Source organism: Doryrhamphus excisus, chromosome 12 (assembly GCF_030265055.1).
Source record: "Doryrhamphus excisus isolate RoL2022-K1 chromosome 12, RoL_Dexc_1.0, whole genome shotgun sequence".
NCBI lineage: Eukaryota > Metazoa > Chordata > Actinopteri > Syngnathiformes > Syngnathidae > Doryrhamphus > Doryrhamphus excisus.
In genome coordinates this window covers 17,627,445-17,649,779 of record NC_080477.1, presented here as the reverse complement: position 1 = coordinate 17,649,779, position 22,335 = coordinate 17,627,445, and the positions used below count along the sequence as shown (strand labels likewise).

Sequence of the window (22,335 nt, the reverse complement as noted above, 5' to 3'; positions counted from 1 at the left end):
ATAACTTGTCACTCTGGTCATCACTCGTCATGTACGATCACCATACCATCTTGGCTGCCATGTTCTAATTATGACAGCTTGTGCCAGTACTGTAGATGCTGGCGGTAAGTCTACTCCACGGCTGGCAGCTATTGTTAATTGAGAACATACTATTCCTAGGGTGGTGGACTCAGGATCCACTTGGCTGCTGCGTTGCTCAGAGAAAGCAAGGTGTTTACTTAGTAGCCTTTGGGCCTAAAGAAGAGAACAGCACCTTAGGCTAGTTTTCTGGTTGGACGGAGTCTTGTCTGGACATGTCTATCTTGTTTGGCACTGATTTGATCATCAGGTTGGTGTGGAAATTAAATCTAGGGTTTCTGTTTGGTGTGCATGGTTGACAGAAGACTTTGAAGAAAAATACACAATAATATTTTTCATTATCTCTAGTTTAAAAAGGGGAAGTGTGGAAGCGGAGAAAAAAAATCTAAAATATTATTATTTAAATAGTCTAAACTTGAATAATCGATATGTCGTCCATGGCTTTACAGTGGCTTTACACTGAATAGTTTGATGCAATGCGATACTAAAGCCACTTGCACTGCTACTACTGAAAGGCATTTTAAACGAGAGATTCAACTCTTTTATTAGATGTCATATTGTACAGCTCGTGAAGTGTCAGCTGAGTGAACATCAATGTTGCCAAGCCAGTAGATCAAGACTTCTTAAAAGGATGACCGTGTAACGATGACGCAAAAAGTTCCGATCAAAGGATCAGAATTAGCATTCAAACAAAAATGCATTATATTGTTTCCGGATACAAATCTTTCAGGATTATACGGTATCCCTGTGCTGCATTTAATAGACCATGGTTGCATTATTCAAGAGAGAAGAGACAATCTTGTTCTCTGAGACCTAACCAGAGTCATCAGACTTCCCCTTGTTTTTTCCTGCAACTTGAGCGATTAGTCAGGTTGGTGTGGGAGTGGGTGTTCAACAGATTGCACCCAATCACCACTGCAATGTTGTACCACGTTGCTCATTGCATGTTGCTTTTACTGATCGTATAAAGAACACCCTTGGCTTGTTTACACCAGCTGGAGAGAGACAGGGTTCGTCCTATCAGGTGTCAAATCCCCTTTTAGCCGTGGACTGAGGGGAAAAAAAGCGATGTTTTCACAGCACTAATGCTTTGATTCTAGCAAAACTGAGCTCTTGAGCGATATGCGAAAGTCTTGCTTGATGCCACGCACGTTTGACATTGTCCCATATTTCGATCAGTTTCTGAATTATACCGTCTTCAGATGTTTTTGTTCCACCCAATCCTTAGAAAAAGTTATTTGCTGATGTTAAATTTGTAATTGCATTTCTCCTCCCAGCTTTAACTGCAAAGATTACATTCCAAACATATAAAGACTTTATTACGGGGTGGCATGAGGTCATGTGGTGGAATCTCCCGAACAAAAGAGCCATGGTGATGGAGTTGTTATGTTACACCCTCAACTGCCACTCGCACAACCCCCCACCCTTTTTAACTTGCTAATAGCAGCAAGTCTAAATTACCTCATCGCAGGTCATATTGGAGCACCTCGCTCCACTGTTGTTTTGTTATGTTCGTATGGTGATGTGTTGTGTATCGGATCGTTAGAAGCGGGGAGTGAGTCCCTCTGCTTGCTACCGACCTTCTGCCGTGTCCTCGGCCAGATTACAGCTGCCCCGAGATGTCCCAGACTCATGTGAGAGCGGATCAGCGGATCTATACTCTCGCTGACAAAGAGCCCCAGATAACGCAGAGTGACGTACACCGTTGGGCCGCTCTGCACCTGTCTAGTCTCGTGCTGTCTTTACCAGTGATTTATCCCGCAGCAGGGGACGACAACAACAGGTGCTCTCGCCTCTTGTCATATAACGTTTGCTCACCTTGAACCTATCTGCATATTCCTTCATTCAGCTCTTCTGCAAATAGTCATGCCTCTTTTACCTTTAGGCAGCGTGGGTGTTAACATTTTCCTACTCAGCTGCACCCAACAAAACATTTGACTCTGCACGATAAAGTGTAGGGGTTGTTTACATGAAACTGGAAATTTGTGTTATTTCAGTCTTTTTTGCAGCGTTGTAATGTCTATGCCAGGGATATTCCACTGAGGGCTGCAAACAGAAATACGGAACAACAAGCGGGACTACTTTGATATTTTTCACATTTTCTGCTTAGCAATTTAATCGACGTAAGAAAAAACGTCCTGCATCTCATCTTAGTGTTACAGGCAATAAGCAAATAGTTATTATAAGTTAGTGGTGTGGTAGCCATGTGTCGATGCTGCATGGGATCAAGCTCCCTCCAGTCTTCCCTATGCAGTAAATCTCTTTATATAATAATAGAACATTTCATGTATTTAAGATATGAAGTACACATGCTCAGTGCTTGACACACCATTGAGGCTCATTGAGTGTTAAGGGCGGATTGATTGAAGCTTAAAGTAGGAGCACCTGTATGCTGCCAGCTTGCCACACCCGTACAGTGATGTCATTGCTTCTGTGGGTCAGCGTAGCCAACCAGAAGTCAGCACTGCAGGAGCGGGAAGAGCCATCTGGACATGGTGGTTCTCGGAGTGGTTGGTCAAATGTCTCTCCTAGGGTTTCTTTATTTAGCGTTGTTGGCGCGGTCATTCCATTATGCTACCTTGGCTATCGAGTGGGTGCAATATAAATAATTTGTATTGGCAGTTGTAACACGGATATTACAATGTTCTAATTATATTTCTTTGCAATCTAATATTAATCCCTGATGTCAGATAATGAATGCATGGTGTTCACCCATTGCTGTGGAACTCTACTTTCTAATCATATCTTTTTGTCTTGATTTTGTTTTCTCCGACTACTAACCTACATGCATAAAATTGCCATTTTTGGCCTGCTTCAGTTAGTAAACAAGACTTCCAACAAGGACCGTCTCTGTACTATAATAAGAAATGGCTGCTCTTCTTTTGGAAATGTGCCCAACACCCTTCATCACATCCTACTGCTTCGAGGGCTTCCCTTAGCATGTGGTATTTTAAGGGGTAAGGGTCAGAAGGTGATTGGGTCAGGGGGATCATGGAAGCCAATGGGGGTGTTTTCATGCGAGGGATCTGTGGTGAAGAAAAAGATAGCAGTCCAGAAAAAGTGCTTATCCTAATTAATTAGGCAAAATCCAAAACCGGCAGTTAATTATCCGGTTTTGTTTTCTCCCAATGCGACCATGTAGTGGTTCTCTCACAGAAGATACATGGTTAGACACGGGCTGTGTTAACTGAGAGCAACCTCCGGGACTCGTTGCGTAGGCGTCAAGCACATTGTTTATTAACAACAGTGTGAGGGTTCAGTAAATTTGAGACTACTATCCCCTTTTGTCCATTCACACGTATACATCTCGTCAAGCAAGCTAACTGACCTGAGTGTTTTTTTTTTAGGGGGGGATAATTGCCTTCGCCTTACCCGGTAGATTTTCATCTTCAGTCCATTCCAGTTGACAGTTAGTCTTGAGGTTAATGTTCTTTTTTCTCTTGTGCTCAGCTGATTTTTATTGGGGGTTCTTTTTTTTCGTCCTTTTATCTTTGACAGGGCAACGCACGGGTAATGGGAGATGTAATTTTACTGTAAGTTTCTCAAGTCTTGATCGAAGAAGGTGTGTGCTGATATTGCATAACGTATAATGTTTTGGGAAATAGCCTGAATGAACTTCCCAACCTTGAGGTAATAGTAACCATTAATAACGCAGACTAGCCAACAAGTAGGGATTTCCACATGAGCAGAATATCTTGGAAAGTGAGAAAATGTGAATCAAATGCTGTCATCGTGACGAGAAGGAACGTTGGTATGCGGAAAAACTTCTCCAGCAGAGTGCTCATTCGTGGCGGCATCTCCTCGCAAACACTAGCCCACCCCCATCATGAACTAAACAACAGTTAAGTCGGCAAAGCAAAACTCAGCTGCATGGATTAGCTTAGTTTAGCAGAGCATGCTGGTGCTCCTATGAGTGTGAGTGTGTTTTGCCACTTGTTACGAAAACGATTTGGAATTGCATCGATGACTACTTACTTAATCACAATCACAGGCATTATAGTTTGTAGCAATGTTTGCAGAGGCTCACATCCTATTTGCAAAGTGCAAATCAGTTTCTGAAACACTGGGCAAAACTGTCCATGTATTGCATCATTGAATGTAATGTTTTTGCATTGAATTAACAGACATTTTATGCACTGGTGTAAAAAGAACACACTCTATGGTGGTAAAAGGCAAAAAATAGAATTCTCAGAAATTAAACCAGGGAAAAAAAATGAATTTTCTGTACTCTGTGCACATTTTAACCTTTAATTACCGGTACACTTGTATGCTCCGCTGCTTTCCAAGTTTTGTTGCATTTTGCGCTTTCTCTTTCAAGTTACCACGACAATCTGCGCGTAGGTGGAGTGACAAGCTCTTAGGGAATCAGAGCGGTCCCTTTTTATAATTGCCCCCAGCAGCTGCCACTCAGAGCAAGTGCTCTGCGTGTTCAGTTCAGTTGAGTCAATGCCTCAAAGCAAACGGGGCCCGATCACCTCCTCTGCTATCCCTTGTGGATCTCTTGTTGTTGTGAAGATGTTGACTTTACCCTTCAGGGTTGTTAGCCTCTCCGAAAAATCCCATTCATCTATTTGAGGTGTGTGTTGCTATATATGTAGTAGGCTAATCGCCTTGGTTACCCGAATCTATTTTTTTTTACTTTGTACAAAATAATCTAAATATCAATGTGTACTCTCCCCAGTCCTGAAATTACCGAATACCCTTTTACACAGGTGGCTTTTTGGATGGTCATCCTCACCCTCCCAGTCCAGCAGTCAAAAAGCCGGCCTCTACGGGCCGTGTAAAAGAGGCTTAAGGCAATCACATACAGTCATCAAGCGCCGCCTCAATATGTCAATGCCACAACTGACACACTTTCTTCATGGCCCGTGGAGCCGCTTTGGATTGCTTCACCGAGACTCCCCTTTCTAGAAGTTGGCATGAGCGCAGCGCAGGCAAGGTCAAAGGCCCTTGCGTTCACGTTTTAGGTTGGCTCTGGTTTCAGACGTGCATGTCCTACTGCCCTAGTGTGCCGGAGCCACCATTGGATGCGCTGCTTCAACCATGAACAGAAACAGCAAAGAGGAGCCCCTCGCTATCAGACTGAACCTTGCTTTGCACGGTAAAATCTCTATCGTTCCTGTATATGCATCTGAATATTGAATCTGATGGCGATTTCCTTAAATATGCTTGTTGTCAGGAGTGCAGTTTAGTAATCCTCATTCTGCACCCTGTCCTACTTTGCTTGCTACACTTCAATATTACATAACATACATTTAACAATGAGTTTGCAGAGGGCCTCTCTCACCTGATTAAGGGATTTGGGGCTCTGGCTGAAACGTGTGCCCGCACGGATGTCAGGGTCATAATGTCAGCCTCACGCATTCACTCGTATAATGTATGCATAAAACAACTCAATAGTATTGAATAAGCAACAGTCTTTTAAAGTTCAACTATCCTGACCTTACTAAGAAAGACACTTGGACACTGTCAGTGATTCTGTGGGATTTTCTGAACAATTGTGGTTAAAGTGTATGAAAGCTTATGAAAAATTAATGTAACAGGAACATTGTGTTCTCTTTGCTTTCTCTCGCTTCAGATTACCTATGGGCTACTCAAAAGTGAGTTTAGCTTGACAGCAATTTCGCTTCACAAGAAACTTCACAAGAGATTTCACTGTTAGGTTAATTGGCGACTCCAAATTGTCCATAGGTATGAATGTGAGTGTGAATGGTTGTTTGTCTATATGTGCCCTGCGATTGGCTGGCGACCTGTATGTACCCCGCCTCTCACCCGAAGACAGCTGGGATAGGATCAAGCATACCCGCGAGGATTAGTGGCATAGAAAATGGATGGATTGTAGGCCTGTCACAATAATCAATAAATAAATTAACCGTATACTAAATAAAAACTAAATCGATAATTTTGCTGGCCTCGATATATTGACACTCTCGCCGCTAAACAGGTCATTGTGACGAGAAGGAACATTTGTATGGGGAAGCATTTCCCTGATGGACTGCTCAATCGAATAATTTTGGCTTTAAGTAGCTCTTTGATGGCCATCAGTTGCCATGGCCGGGGACAACATAGAGGCATACTGTGTCTTTCCAACATGGCGGTGTACTACAACAACATCAAGAGCCTTTTCAGCCTGTGTGTGTTTTGCCAAAATAGGCTAAATTCCTCACATCCCCACTGGATTGACTGGGAAATAGAAGCCTTCTCAGTTTGAACTTTTGTCTTAGGTCACTATTCGGGAGTGTGTTTGTCAGACTTGCCAACCAGCTCATCCTGTTGGGGGAAATAAGTCAGCTGGTGTATTGTTAGGGTAAAACCATACACACATGACAATATGTTGCCAACTTGTGTCTTAAGTCGATGTATTTTAGGTAGGATTTTTGCCACCTATTGTGTTGATCTTAAACCAGAGTAGAAATCTGTCTGGGTATGGATGAGCTTTTGCTGAAAAGTTTGCCCATGTCTGTTGTCTCATGATCCTAAACTTTTTTTCCCCGAGTGATCATATATGACTTCAGTGGTGTGTGTTGTTGCTCAGCTGGCAAACAACCTCTGTGTGTGGTTAACAATCGCGGGTGCAAGAGAGGACAAGGTGCTGTGACGTTGCGTGCTTGTGTGTTTGCAAGCATGAAGAACAATGGCAGCTGAGTTCACAAAACAGAGGAAGGGTTCTCTTCAGCTGGAACTGTACTCGGGCTCCTCAGCCAATCAGGGCTTGTTGCTATGTGTGCACTAAATCTGCCCCCCTTTGTGTTGCAACGTCGGAGAGAGCGGCACACACATGCACACACTCACACTTGTGTGTCCCGAGTTCTTGGGTTTGAAGTACCTTTTGTGCAAAATCAAGCTGGAGCAAACAAGACAAGTTTCAAGTCCAGCAGAAAGACTTTAAATGTTCTGCTACCAACTAGTCTTTGATAAAGTGTGTCATTGAGCTGTGCTGGATGACAGCTTAATAGTTCAGCATTCAGTATAAAAGCCACCCAGCTGCTGTAGTTAAAAACCAATGGCAGCAGTTGAATTGCAGGGCATTGTGGTATACACTAGAAATATACAATGTTATTTTGCACACATGAAAAAGTACCATGTTTTTCAACTTGAGATGAGACCACAATAAGGCATTTCAAAACATGTTTTCATAATCTGGCCAAGTGATTTATAACCTATAGTATTCATCACAAAATAACCAAATGCTTTGTTAGAACCCTGATGCAAAATGTCCAGCTCAATGCGCTTAAAACACCCACTGTAACTTTGCCACAAAGTCTCATACACACTTTAGACACGAATTAGAGAATAATCGGATGCAAAACGTCTTTGAGAGGCACAGGGAGGACCTGGCAACTAATTGCACATAAGTCATTGACCGATTATAAAACTCTGACGATACCTTGCATGCCTTCCGAAGCATAGAGGGTGCCACCAAGATCACGTACGTATGTTTAATTGGATTTAAGTCTGGGCTCTGTCCGGCCCATTACAAAACATTTTATTTTCTTAGTCGTCCTCTTTTTGATTCGGGTGTATGCTCTCAATCCACTGCATTAACTCTCTAACAAGATCTCAGTGTATAGACTGGTCATATATCTCATCTCGTTTCACATTATCTACATACTGTATTGTATATAACTCTGGGAAAAACTGTTGATTTTGTTAATACTTGGGTTGTTTATATTGTTTATTTTTCTATATTGTGTATTTTGTACTGCTTAACTGACTCTTACTGCTGTGCAATACAAATTTCCCCACTGAGGGACGAATAAAGGCATATCTTAATCTTAATCTTAATATACAATAAGTTGGCTGGTTTGTTAACAATAATTGGACCATATCGATATTTGGTTCCCATTTTTAAAAAGGCTGCTCAGAATCAACCATTTTCCCCAGTAAGACAGTGTTTACAAAATGGCTCATCTTGCCCATTGTCACCTTCCAGTCTTTTAATTTCTTTGACACAAGGCAGACACAAACCTGAAAGGTGAGAATACTGATGACGTCTCGTTACTATAATATAAGGATAGCAGGGCGTGTGCCTTCTGCAGTCAAACCACATAGAGAGAGCAAAGATACTGCTATAATCTACTTTACGACAACACAAAATGTATCAGACCATTTCTGAGCAGAGTGCAATTACACAGTCCTTAGTCAAAGCACAACAACAGCCTTGGTTGTTTTAAACATTATCAATATGCTGCTCATTCCATTCAGGTTCTTTAATCACCGTGATGGGAATGTTTAACACAATGTCCCTGTTGCCTTGGTAACATGGCCATTTTCCCCCCCTGGTTATTAACTGTTGTACTCTCTGCTTGGGCTCCGTCAAATCTGCCAGTGTCACGCATCCTCTTCTTTTCTTCCTCTAGCGACTGCACTTTTCTTTTATGTTGTGAAAAGGAAAACATGCTTTGCTACAGGGCAGCTCTGATAATTGTTTTTCTTAACCGTGTCGCCTTTTTGAGGCTTTGGAGCAAATTGATATTAAAAACGCAACTTGCATGTTTTTTTGCGAAAATGCAAAATGTTATATCTGGTCTGGAGACAGAATTGAGACTAGATATGTGACTCGGTTACAAAAGTTTGTTAGGAGTCTTTCTATTACTTTGGAATTCCAAATAATTCCGATCGAATGATGAAACTCTTGCAGTTACTCCCAAAGGTCATAGAGCCTGAGATGGTAATACTGCACCTTAGCATGCTCCCAAGTTAAATGCACCACGACAAACTTTTAGGGGAGTGGAGGACAGAATGTTCTGCAGTTTAAGGGGTCAGTGCAATCAACATGTCTGGACAGAGTAACATTAGACGCTAAAGCTGTAGCGTGACACCTGAAGGAATACGAGCATGTTGTCAACCTTGGACGGGATTGCGGCATCTCTGATTAGTCCAGAAATGGTTTTTGGTTCACACTGTAGGAGAGGTGTTATTTTTACATCATGCAGACAATTGTTTGTAATATTTCGTTTAACTCATTTAGCTACAGAGGCAACAGTATAACAGCAATAATAAACATATTATGATTTTGTTGTTTATTTGGACATTACAAATAACAATAACATGCTACCATAACAGGTTACTGCTATGGTCACCATGCAGAAATCAGTTGGAATGCACAAGTCGATTGCACTGCCTGATTGCATGCATCGTCACATTGTTATCAAACACCGCCATGTTGGGACCTGCACTTTAAAATCAGAGAGTTTATAGGGGAAAATATTGAGAGCGTAGCAAGTTGTCTATATTTATCTCACCGGGGGCTGCAGTAAGAAGATTTAGCATGGGAGGACTGTCAGGGTAATCTCCCACTGTTTCCCTATATTCATTTAAGAGACACAGCTCACTGTGTGCGTGTGTGTGTCAGTGATGTGGATAGGTACGCGTCCCGCATCCCTGACGCAATGAAATCTGAAAGGACGCAATAACACGCATCTCATTTTTTCCCATGTAAAATGATACACGGTGAAAAACTAACTAGCAAAAGAATCATTTTTGTCAGCAGTTGTTGCTGTTTCAACCCTCATGCTAGTTTAGCTGCGACCAAAAGTACTTGCCAGTCACCACTGATTTATTTTTATTTTGACAATTAAAGATACAAACTTCATAGTCAATAAACCCACGTTTCCGCTGGCCAAGGTTCTCAATTGTGTTGATGATGTTGATGGGACTACGCTTTCATTGGACGAATGCTTATTTATTAGCTAATATATTGCACAACATATCAGCAACACAACCAATATTGCAGCCTGTGATGTGGCGGAGGTTAAGCGTACGTACTGTACGTATTACGTCATGTTCTCTGATTGGTTTATTCTTGCCAACGTATGTACTATACGTATTATGTATTGTTCTTATTTTTTTATTGCTGCCAGCATACGACAGTCAATCAAGCAAAGTCCTTACCAAAGTCGCTGCCAAACATTTTTTTTACAGATTTTCGAACTCTGTGCACACATAAGGTGCATCAGTGCACCTTAAGTGCTCATTTTACCAAAACACACGTTAACCTTGCTATAGGTGCCGTGAAAAATTAGCTTGTAGAAATGAATAATGTTTGCAGCCATACGTTTGCTTAATCATGGTGACTTGTTCCACTCAATAGCGTTCTTCAGCACATAGATGTCCCACATGAGTTCCTGGAAAAAGACCTTAATGGCCGCCTGGAACTATTTCTGCTTCTCGGGGAACCTCAATACCCAGATAGATTTTTGGAAATGCAGGGGGGCGTTTGAAAATATCAAAGTAAAAGGGAAGGTTCCTGAAAAGGTTCCTGTGGTGCAAAAAGGGCTAATGCTTAATGATTACCGAAATCTCTCTTAAGGACATATGGTGGCACCTGTTGCTTTGGAATTAGCTTGGCAGCCTGCGTTTTGGTGTCGAAAGTTATTCATTGTAAATACCAGTGGCGTGTATACAGATTGGTTTGGGATGTTTTTGGTTTTTTTTTTCGAAATGCTCTTCAGAAATAGTAACGTTTATTCTCCATCTCTGTTTCTGATGTGCGCCTTGTCTTTCTCCCAGGCTGCATGTTATTATCAGTACTCTCCATATACAGCACCCAGCTCTTTGATAAGCGGTCGAGCAGATGCGGCGCAGTTAAGCTCGTCAGTGCTTTTGACTTTGATCGTGTGTGCGTGTGTGTCTTTGCAAACTGCTGGCGAGACTGAAGCTACCGCTCTCAGTTGCATTTGAGTGAGTCGTGCTCGTAAGCAAATAGAGAGCTCGACACCATACAGAATAGGAACAGGATTGGGTATGTTTTTCCATCAAGTAGGCTACATTACCAGTATTCAAATGAACATGGGTGTGTGTTATTGTGCAGCTTGTGCCGGGGCAAGCAGGCAAGAACTATCTTTGCACTGAATGTGTGTCTCCACACTGCATGGATTAATGGGCCAGCTTATATGAAAGTGTGTGTGTGTATGTGTGTGTCTTCTATCGTCCCATCTGTCTTTATTAAAATAGAAACGCTGTTGTGTTCAAAATGTTGAAATTGGATTATTTCCCTGGTTTTGTTTTCCACATGGGTGAAGAGAGTCTCAAAACACATCCAAGCGCCACTAGACTAACGACAGCCAAGAAAATGAGCGACACGTTTGCCGTCAGTGATGACAAATTATCCCGCAGTGTGTGCCCGCCGCAGCCGTCTGTTTGCTCTAACTAACACGTTAGCTACCAAAGCTGACCCTTTGCTCCTGTCCTGGAGGACATTTTCCATCCCACATAACTCCGCACTGATCTGCTTCTGGCCCGGGGATATGAGGATAGCTGAGAGGTGCTTGTTTGTGTGTGCTAGCGTGTACTGGCCAAAGTAGCCGGAGTCCAGCTACACTTGGTGGCAGGCACTCGCAGCCTCCTAGTAATAAGAAAGCCTAATGTAAATCTGACCTGTTACGTAATTCACATTTGCCTCGTGGAAACAAACACGAGAGGTCACGGGCACGTGGGAAAAGAGAGGGGATCAAGTGTCGCTTTGTGCCTGCGTAATAGTACAAAGTGCATCAGCCAAGCTGCTTATTTCCACCAAGCAGTTCAGTTCAGTTAAGTTTGCTACGGTACCATTTGGAACAATAAACCCCGATCTGGCTTGTGGCGATAGCTGCATTAGCCTACATTTGCTTCTTTCATATGGAGATGCTGAAATATAGATGTATCCGATTCATAGATTGAGCATTTATTCAACTGTTCAAAGCAGCTGTGTGCATTTTTCATGCAACCAGCATATTCTTTCCGAGTAGCACCTAGTGTTATGTTTCAAATAATACTACTAATACAGCCATGATCGCACAACAGGGCAGCAGGTCCATCTTTGCCTTGGTTGTCTTCGTCCCGCTGCATTCTGTGTTTCTGCTAATTATGTAAGTTCACTTCCTGGTTTTTGAGGGGATGATTTATAGTTCAAATAAACACAAATGGCTATTTGATAGGAGGCACAGTTCTGTTGACCAGTCATTGAAAGGCAGTAGTACACAAGAGAAGTATATTGTTCTAGTGCAACCTTTACTCCAAAGAAAGTGTGTGTGTGCGGGAGGGGGAGTGCAAAGAAAGTGGTGTCGTAGGACATTTTAGGTCAATTTTACAATGTTAACTATGAAAGATCAAGACTGAACCCAGCCATATTGCTCGATCTGACACATGACTTTAGGTATCATAACTCTTTGACTGGCATCCCAATAGGAGGATAATACCATACTGGTTTTTAATGTATTTGTTGTTTGTCAATTTGACAATGATATGGATTGACACACAGTCCAAGTGAAAATAAATGGCTCTGTTTGACAGAAGTGACACTTTTGACAACCAGTCACTGAACCTGTGGCACCACCCTGGAAAACCACGAAATGTTAACATGGGACACCGTGGGTTCCTTTACAATACCTAAAAAGAAAAATGCATACTACGGTCAACCGAACTATACTGCTTGACACAAAAACATAAAAATTAACTATCCCAACAAAAGGATAATACCGTACTGAACTGTACCAAACCATACTGCCTGGTGGAAATGGTGTTTGACTTATACTCTTAGTAGCACCTGATTGATCACATTGTTGTTCACATTGAATGAATACAGTGGAAACGCGACAGTAAATATGACTGAAGTCATTCCAAAGACCCTGTTGGAAGGCAGGTTACACATTACAGGAGACAAGTGTGCCAGTAATGTTTTTGGTCACAGGCCAGTGAGTAAGACGGGTGCAGGAAAAGGCAGCATTGAACATTGACCTTGTATGTAAGGCTTAATGATTGATTAATAATATGGCACATAAATTGTACTGCCAAACACGAGACATAACAGATAGATCTGATTGTAAATATTTAAGCATATCTAGACTGTTCTCGTCTAGCTCTATTGGCCGTTACCAGTCTATTAAATGTGCTACTGAGTGTTGAACACTGCTCTTTTTTTTTATGTCTTACTGGTGCCTTCCCGCCAATCGGTCTCTTTGTGTTGTCCTGCATCCTGATCACCTCCCAGCCAGCATCCCATTAAAGATTTGCGTCTTTGTGTGTGTAGGCTTCATAGGAATGCCCTATTCAAGCATGACGCCCCAACTCAAACCCTGCATCACTAGCCCTTTTGTCCAGCATTGCACGTGTGTGTGTTTTCAAAGGGTGTGTTGGATGGCTTGGTGGGGCTGTGTGTCACTGTGCCTGTGTTTGTTGGTATTCGTTTTTTTTTCCCCCCTCAGGGGGTTAATGTGTATATGTGTACGTACCAAGAATTCTCCCTCCTAGAAAACCGCAACCCGACACCAACCTGCGCCCAAGCGTTGGCGTGATTTGGGCTGTAGGTGGTGGTTACATGTTGTTTGTTTGCCCCCCCTTCCCCACTCGTCATTGATGGCTTCCAGCCCCCCTACTTCATCCATCTACGTTTCTTGCCGCCTTCACGGAGCATCACCTTTAGCCCAAATCCCCCGAGTGCAAAGCCAAGTGGGTAGAGAATAAGAGCCCACTCGTGCAGCCAGCACATAAACATGGAGAAGATGGACTGTCACCTTCAGCTATGACCTTCTGTCACACATTACATCAGCTTGTTTTATTTATTTTCTTCATCATCGCGCTCTTGTTAAAGCCTTTTGAAAACGATCCACACGCTCCGCCTCATTCAGCTCGTGTATTCAGCTTACAGCTGGTGAACAGAACCCACCCCCCCACCCCTTTATGTTTTGTGTTGGACTGCGCCTCTCTCCACGTGCAGCAGCAGCAGCATGGAGGAGGGGTTCCCCCGCAGGAATGTGTGTGTTACTGGCTGGCGGACCGCACTACACACACATAGCATTTGTGACGCCAGCTGTGAGAGACTTTCTGGTTCTAGCCAGACTGCTGCTAACGTGGAGGGGTGTTCTCTCCATGGATGCAGAGATTAAAACAGGCGACTTTTTTTCACCCCATTTTTTCAGTTGTCTCTGCCAAAGAGGCTTTTAGCTCTGTTTTTAATATAGCAACCTGGATGTTTTTCTAATTGGATGGATGCCTCATTAACTTGTGGCATTCACACATGGGGAAGGTCAAAATTAAAATAAATCCTGTGCTCTTTACCCATGTGGCCCTGATACATTGCATTCTGCAATACAGCGCCCCCTGTATGAATAAATAGTCAGGAGTTTCATTCATTCATTTTCTACCGCTTTTTGCATCAAAGAACAACCCCTTTTCTATTGTATTGCGTTATTTTAGTATTTAAAAAACATTTTTTATTTATGTCATCATGATGAATTGTATTTAAATTTTTATTTATTTGAATTTAAATATTAAATATATTTATATTAAATGGAAAAATTGACAAATATATTTGTATTAAATAAAAAATATAATAAAAATATATAAATAAAAACTATAGCAGACAATCTTGCTTGCCAAATGTATTTGTTCTTTCAATTTTTGAGTTTTTTTTATTTTTATTGATTTGAATTTAAATATTAAATATATATTAAATGGAAAAATTGACAAATCTATTTGTATTAAATAAAAAAATAAACTATAGCAGACAATCTTGCTTGCCAAATGTATTTGTTCTGTCAATTTTGTAGGGTTTTTTTTGTTGCAAAACCCCATTTAAAATGAATTATACAGTCGTACACTCAAATTTCTGCTTGACACCTTGACTTTTGATTTCACTGTTGGCAAAACAGCACACAATGAAAATGCTAGTAATGAAATGTGTAATAGTATCATCAAGAGATGATGATACATTTGGTTTCCGAGTAACAGGTGGCTCTGAGGGTGAAGAAGATGATGTATGTCATCACAATAAATAATCCTAGTGAAAAAGAAATTAGTCTTTATAATATAAGAAAGAATTGTGAGAAATGTTATTTTGGGGTCAAACGAGTCGTAGGAATTGTGCGGTGTAATGTTCAACCTGGTTGAATCCAGTTCTGACCCCGAACTGGATTTGATGGATTTTAATCTCATTTGAATTGTTCAGACACTGACACAAGGGAGTGTTAGGGAGTCACTTGTTAGGGAGCTCACAAAAAAAATGTTAATCAGGTGTCGGCGTTGTTTTGGCAGGTGACAAATGTATAATCCTTGGCAGAGGGCCCTACTTTCGGAGTGCTCTTGTTTAAATTGAAGCTGCAGACAGTCCAGCCAGAATTTTTAAGTACGTCTGGTACTGCTGCACATAATGTAATGAGAGGTTCTGGAAGCTGGTCGTTAGCATTTTTTTTTTAATATACAAATTCACCTCAGCTTGTGTAGCAAATTGATAAGCAGCAATGGAGACAGTGTTGCATTTATGTGCACATAAATGGGACAGCTGCAAGGACTGAGCGGCTCATTCAAAATGCAGATGCTGCTGACACGCTTTTGTCACCGATCACCAGAATGCTTCATAAATTTTGGGGGCTGTTAACTGGACTCTTTACAGAAGTGATATGTGGCTACTTGTTAGCTTCCTCCAAAATCACAGAGCAGCTCATCGACCTTGCTTTAAAAATACACTTGATGCATGTGCTGGTGTGGTTAGGGAATTTTCTTTATAGTAATTTCTATTATGACCAATAAAGTCAGGCTGTCAAATGATAGTCATTGTCTTACTGTACTTAGTGCTCAACAGTAATGGCAGCTCTACCCCGGTACAACTGTTATAGGATGCTTATTTTGTGTGTGCATGCATGTGTGTTAGAGAGAGAGAGCAGATGGTGACATCACTCCTGCCACTGCACTCAGCTGACATGGAAGCTCTAAATATATTCCTTTTGAAGCAACCAAACTGGAAAAGTTGTGTCACATACACTCTTTAAGAACCAGCCCTTCTTAAGCCAAGTTAAAAATCCCTATTAACAAATACTAGGGCACAGAAAGAGGACAAACCAAAAAGTTATTGTAAGCCAGGGTACACCCATGGTGCCATTCACCAGGGGACTTTGGGAAAAGTCGGTCCGTGTTTACTGAGTGCAGGCTATCTGCAGCCCATCAAAGAAGTCCGGATCACATAGACGTCACAATAGTCAAATGTGCCAAATGTGGCCCGCAGGACACTAGTTTGAGGCCCCCGCCTTGATATGAAAGTTTAATGTTAGTGCGGCCCGCGCAAGTTTGATATGGATGCTGTATGGTATCATGTACCCAGAAAAAAATAATACGTTTGATTAATGTTCATGTTAAAGGTTAAATAACTGTTAATAGTTATCCTCCCTATCCGTGTGGAAGTGGTACGTTTTTGGCTATTTAAGTTCAAAGGAAATAACTTGAAGGCTACGGTTTAGGTCGCTAGCTCTCTAGTTTGCGAGTTAGCATGTGTCTCAAGACCCTGCAGTTGCGCAATATGTTGTAAATAGAATAAAATAAAAAGAATAAAAAGAGTATAAATGTGACTATAGTCGTGTTTTGTCATGTCTACAGGGCTCTAATAATGCTTTGTTAATTTTAATCTGAAAAAAATAATTTGTCTACCCACCAACTATATGTGGTTTCTTAAGTTTTTATTATTTGCTGTTTTATTATTATTATTATTATATTTATTTATTTATTACTGATTGATTGATTTTCTTTTTTCTTGATTTGTTCATTTATTTTTCATATTATTTTGTGTAGAAAAATAAAAAGTAAAATATTTGAGAACAGTGGAATGTTTTATCAGAGCTTTTCTTGTAGAAAATTGGAACTCGCCATTTGTTGTTGTCTCCCCTGGGAGTCAGGTGTGAAAAAAGCAATCCTTTTGGAGCAAACAGATAGATGAGGCAGATGATGGATGTTCTCACGTTTGTGGTCATTAACAGTTCTAGGAACAAATACTACAGTCAGAACAACACGGTCCATTAAAAGTCCATTTTGCAAAATGGATACTTTTTAATGCTTATGAATTCTCTTCCTCTGCTTCATCTAGATGCCACAGAGGAGTTTTTCGAGTATGATGCGGAGGAGTTCCTGGTGTTCCTGACTCTGCTCATTACAGAGGGACGGACGCCGGAATATTCTGTGAAGGGCAGGACTGAGGGGCTGCATTGTCCGCCAGCCCAGTCGGCCATGCCGCCTCTTCACAAGCATGACTGCAGCGATAAACTGCCCCAGGTAAGACAAGTGCAGACCTTCTTTGATTACTCTTTGTGTGTGTGTGTGTGTGTGTGTGTTTGAGAAGAGTTGATTTGTTTAGTAGAAGCCATCCTGTGAGTGTTTTTTCCTGTTGAGTACTAGTCGACACACAAAGCAGCCTCATAAAAGTTCCCCAGTTGTTTCTTTATTGATTTCTTGAAAACCACCACAATTCAGCCACAGATAAATGCATCCCTGAACGAGGCTCAACAGAGTCTCGGGGCCCATCTGGTTTGCCCCACTAATTTCAGGTTTCCCCGTGTCGACAGTCACTAATCATTACCCACGCTCCACCTTTTTGTCCGTGTCAAGTGTCGGCAGGCGCGGCGAACCCGTTCGGAGGTGATCCTTCTTTGGAGGAACAGCATCCCCATCATGATCGAGGTCATGCTCCTGCCAGACTGTTGCTATGGCGACGAGTGCCCACCCAGCGACCCCATCAGCGACCCGGTCATCAAACAGGACGCGCTGCTGCTGGAGAGATGGACTTTACAGCCTGTTCCGAGACAGTAAGAGCAAACACACACGAGATATTAATTGACGTGTACAACAGGGCTTCTCACCTGCTCTCACTCAGGAAACACAATAAAAGCTGTACTGTCTACCAAATGAGCTAAACTATAGAGCTTGGTGGAAATGAGGATTTACAGTGACAGTATGTCTGTGTATATTGGTTTAAATCAGGGGTCTCAATCACGCGGCCCGCGGGCCAAATGTGGCCCGCAGGACACTAGTTTGAGGCCTCCGCCTTGATATGAAAGTTTAATGTTAGTGTGGCCCACGCAAGTTTGATATGGATGCTGTATGGTATCATGTACCCAGAAAAAAATATTACGTTTGATTAATGTTCATGTTAAAGGTTAAATAACTGTTAATAGTTATCCTCCCTATCCGTGTGGAAGTGGTAAGTTTTTGGCTTTTTTTAAGTTTAAAGGAAATAACTTGGAGGCTACCGTTTAGGTCGCTAGCTCTCTAGTTTGCGAGTTAGCACGTGTCTCAAGACCTTGCAGTTGCGCAATATGTTGTAAATAAAAAGAGTATAAATGTGACTATAGTCGTGTTTTGTCATGTCTACAGGGCTCTAATAATGCTTTGTTCATTTTAATCTGAAAAAAATAATTTATTCACTATATGTGGTTTCTTAAGTTTTTATTATTTGCTGTTTTATTATTATTATTATATTTATTTATTACTGATTGATTGATTTTCTTTATTTTTGATTTGTTTATTTAAATAAAAATAAAAATTAAGATATTTGAGAACAGTGGAATGTTTTATCAGCGCTTTTATTGTAGAAAATCGGAACCAAAGCACTGAAAAAGTTTGTATATTTTTCTGTTTTTAATAAATGCGTTTTTTTGTTGTTGTTTTTTTTTTGAAAACCTGATGTGACCCAGTCTCACCCAGACCCTAGCTCCAGTGGCCCCCAAGTAAATTGAGTTTGAGACCCCTGGTTTAAATGAAACCACACATAGTACACACTAATTTATTGCATGGTTTAAATAAAACATTAAATACGTGATAACTAGCTTGGTACCCAGAGGGTCAATTAGCCTGGAAAACTGGCCCACTTTTCAGCTCGCATTTGTTGAAGAAATGGTGAACACACATCCCTGAACAGGTTTTCATTAACCCTGACACATTTTTACCACTTCTTCTTTTTCACAAAAAATAGAAGCGGTGATCGTTTCATTGAGGAGAAGACGCTGCTGTTGGCCATTCGCTCGTACGTTTTCTTCTCGCAGCTCAGCGCCTGGCTCAGTGCCTCCCATGGCATCGTCCCCAGAAACATCCTGTACAGGTTAGAGTCAATACTTCGTCAAGATGCTGAGGAAGATGCTGCTCATATGAGACAAAGACTTATACGGGTGCTCTTTGTCGTTTAAACAGAATCAGCGCTGCAGATGATGATTTGGTATGGCAGTTCTCCCAGCCGCCGTCCGAACACATTTTCCCCGTCCCCAATGTGTCCCACAGTGTTGCGTTGCAAGTCCGTGTGCAGTCTCTGCCTCGCCAGCCTACTTATCCCACTTTGGCCTGCAGCATTCACACCGGCCTGCCCCCGCTCTATAGCAAGACCCCCACCCTCAACCCGAACCTCAACAGCCATGGTGGCCTGACCACCCTCCGAAAGAGCCAGGAACCCAGCAAGGAGAATCTCCTTCACAGCTCCAATATGTACAGCAAAAGCTCCACCTCCATGTCGGGGCTCCTCCTTAACGGAATGCCTATTCCAAATCTTCCCATTAACAATATTCCCATAAACAGCCTTCCACACACCGCTGCCCCACTCCCCTACATTAAGAAGACCCAAGAACCTGCTGAGAGCCGCGCTTACCAGAACGGAGAGCTCCCGCAGGTCAACATCCCTCAAAGTCAGGACTCCCCACTGTTCCACAGATCCTCCCACTCACCCACACCCTCCCGCTCCCATTCCCCCTCCCCGCTCACCGGGAGCAAGCCCGGTAAGTGGCTGTACTCGTCCCTCAATGGCTCATCCGACCCCCCGCCGTTAGAGGATTACAGCAGCAACAGCAGTGAGAGGTCAAAGGCGGCCATCCCTGAGCCGCTCCGAGCTTTTAAGAATTTCTCATTGGCCGAGCCGCCCCGCTGCCCCTCCCCGAGACCCTCGGCAAGTGAGACAAACCCCCTCATTGGCTCGCTGTTACAGGAGAGACAGGAAGTTATAGCCCGCATCGCACAGAGGCTCAACTTTTGCGACCCCACAGCACCGCCACTCCCCCCGGCGCTTTTTGCCTCGGATACCCCCCCCAAAGCCACGTGGAGCAGTAACAATGACGACATAGCTGCCAGTAAGACCAAAGAGCCAGAGGTACCGCCCTATGAGTCTGTGGGACATGCTTGGTCCACGACTTTCCACACCCCCTTGACCACCGCGTCTTTCCACAAACGGGAGACATCGTCTCCAAAACCCGCAGCCTGCAGGAAGCTGAAGCTCACCGAGAAAAGAGAACGACAAGAAGGGAGCTTGGAGAGAGAGAAGGATGGCGAGAAGGAGCGAGACAGCTCCCTCATCGCCCAGGCGGTGCATGACATCACTAGACTGATCCAGGAGAGACTGTCCGTCCCTTCGCTGTCGCCCAGCCACAGCAGGAGCGGCAGCCCTCTGCACCACACACACACGACAACGGTCACGCACACCATACGCACATACTCAAACCCTGCACACGCATCACACGCCGCCAATGAAGGCTACACCAATGGCCACAGCCACGAACTTAACAGGGGCCCGCACGTCACCGCCGCTTCAGACACGCCCATTTGCACAAACCAGCCCCGAGTCGACACGGGGATTGATTGCCATTCACCCCGAGCCCAAAACGGCGCTCACTTTACACTTGAAGAACCTTTATTCAAAGGCCAGTCACACGGCCAGGCTGGTCCACGTTTACAAACTCTCACGCCGGAAAAGCTCACTGTCCACTCAACCAGCAGACGTTACGTCCCTACGCTGGAGAACAGGAGCGTCCAGCCCGCCGGTCGTAACGCCATTATGAACTGTCACACAATCCAAAACCACAGCAAGCCTCAGTCACCATCACGGGCTGACGCTTCAGCGCAGGACGAGAACCACACACCTCGATTGTCTCCAGACCTGACTCCCCTTCCGACTGTTCTGGTAAGAGACTCCACATTTGAGTTGCTTCCCCCGATCAATCCACATAAGCTACATGTGGCTCTATAGGTGGCACTGTCGGTGGCCCTGTCGGTGGCCCTGTCGGTGGCCCTGTCGGTGGCCCTGTCGGTGGCACTATCGGTGGCACTATAGCCCATAACTAATAGATACAATAATAATGGCAATAGAGTACTGATAAAGATTTACACTATAGGTGGCACTATAGGTGGCACTATAGGTGGCACTATAGGTGGCACTATAGGTGGCACTATAGGTGGCACTATAGGTGGCACTATAGGTGGCACTACAGGTGGCACTACAGGTGGCACTACAGGTGGCACTACAGGTGGCACTACAGGTGGCACTATAGCCCATAACTAATAGATACAATAATAATGGCAATATAGTACTGCTAAAGATTTACAATTGTGTTATTTTTCCCTGTGCCGTATCTACTATGCACCACAAGTCTTTTCCACAACCAGGTACTATTTTGAGTACCTGGTTGGCTGGGGGAAACCATATGACATGAACAACTGCTCATTGGCTGTGCAAATTTGACAATACAGGACAGGAAATGAGCCTGAAAACGTGAACTGACTGCTGCTGCAGCATTGTACTCGGCAGTCTCCATTGTGTTGCTGCCCTCATTCTCATCACGGATAAAATTGGTCTCATTATCGACTCTCAATAGCGGAACCATGACAGCTTCTACAAAGGTGTGAGCCACAAAAAAAAATCCTTATCAAAGTGTGAAATTGGACTGTTCCAGGGACTTAAACTGTGTTGGGGACAAAAGGTGCAACAGTAAAGACGTGCTTGTAAAGTGATCAGTACTTGTACGTGACTGTGGCCTTTACCATGCAGATATGAGTGTTAATAAAAAATGAAGGCACACTACTTGAGAACATGGTTTCACAGACGATGTGCGTTTACGACCATATGCATATAACCACTTGCCTCATCTCTCTCTCTCTCTCTCTGTTTGTGCTCCCAGCGAACTCACAGCCCTGCCCCCTTGCGGCCTTGTAACGGCTGGAGGAAGCAGAATCGCCACTCCTTGGATGCCACGGCCACCAAGGCCTTCCACCCCTGCACTGGCCTGCCTCTGCTTTCCAGCCCGGTACGAACACCACACTCACACACCCGCTCACTGTGCAAACTCTTGTGGGGTTTATGGTGAATGTTTGTTCTCCAAGTGACTCAAGTTTGTAGGCTTGATGAATCGCCAGTGCTCCCAGTTTATCGGTGTCCCTAACAACGCGCTAAGTAGCCATCTGCGATGTTGCTCACAATGCAGTCATCACGAAGGAGACTCTGAACTATCTATCTGGCAGGACTACTGAGTAGTTAGCTGATGATTACACAGGCGCACACTATTGCAGCATGATTCACTCAAAGTGAGGTAAATTGTTGCCATGAGTCACATAGCAACAAATCTAGATCTCACGTACTCTTCATCACTAAAATGTGCACTCATGTAATGTAGGTATACAACATGTAAAAATAGTGAAATCCTATTGAGCGACATATATTTGTATTACTTGAAATTTATACTGTATATCATATAACATGACTTGTGT

At 43.1% G+C, this 22,335-nt stretch overlaps 1 protein-coding gene across 1 annotated transcript in view; it reads left to right on the top strand.

Moving 5' to 3' along the window:
• The window catches only part of atosa (atos homolog A), a 29,448-nt gene that overhangs the window by 2,889 nt on the left and 4,224 nt on the right, over nt 1-22,335 (top strand). Inside the window, exons 2-6 of the mRNA XM_058088848.1 lie at nt 16,910-17,094; nt 17,428-17,624; nt 18,791-18,916; nt 19,006-20,755; nt 21,750-21,875. Of these exons, the coding sequence (XP_057944831.1) occupies nt 16,910-17,094; nt 17,428-17,624; nt 18,791-18,916; nt 19,006-20,755; nt 21,750-21,875 (2,384 nt within the window). The remainder of the gene's footprint in view (nt 1-16,909; nt 17,095-17,427; nt 17,625-18,790; nt 18,917-19,005; nt 20,756-21,749; nt 21,876-22,335) is intronic.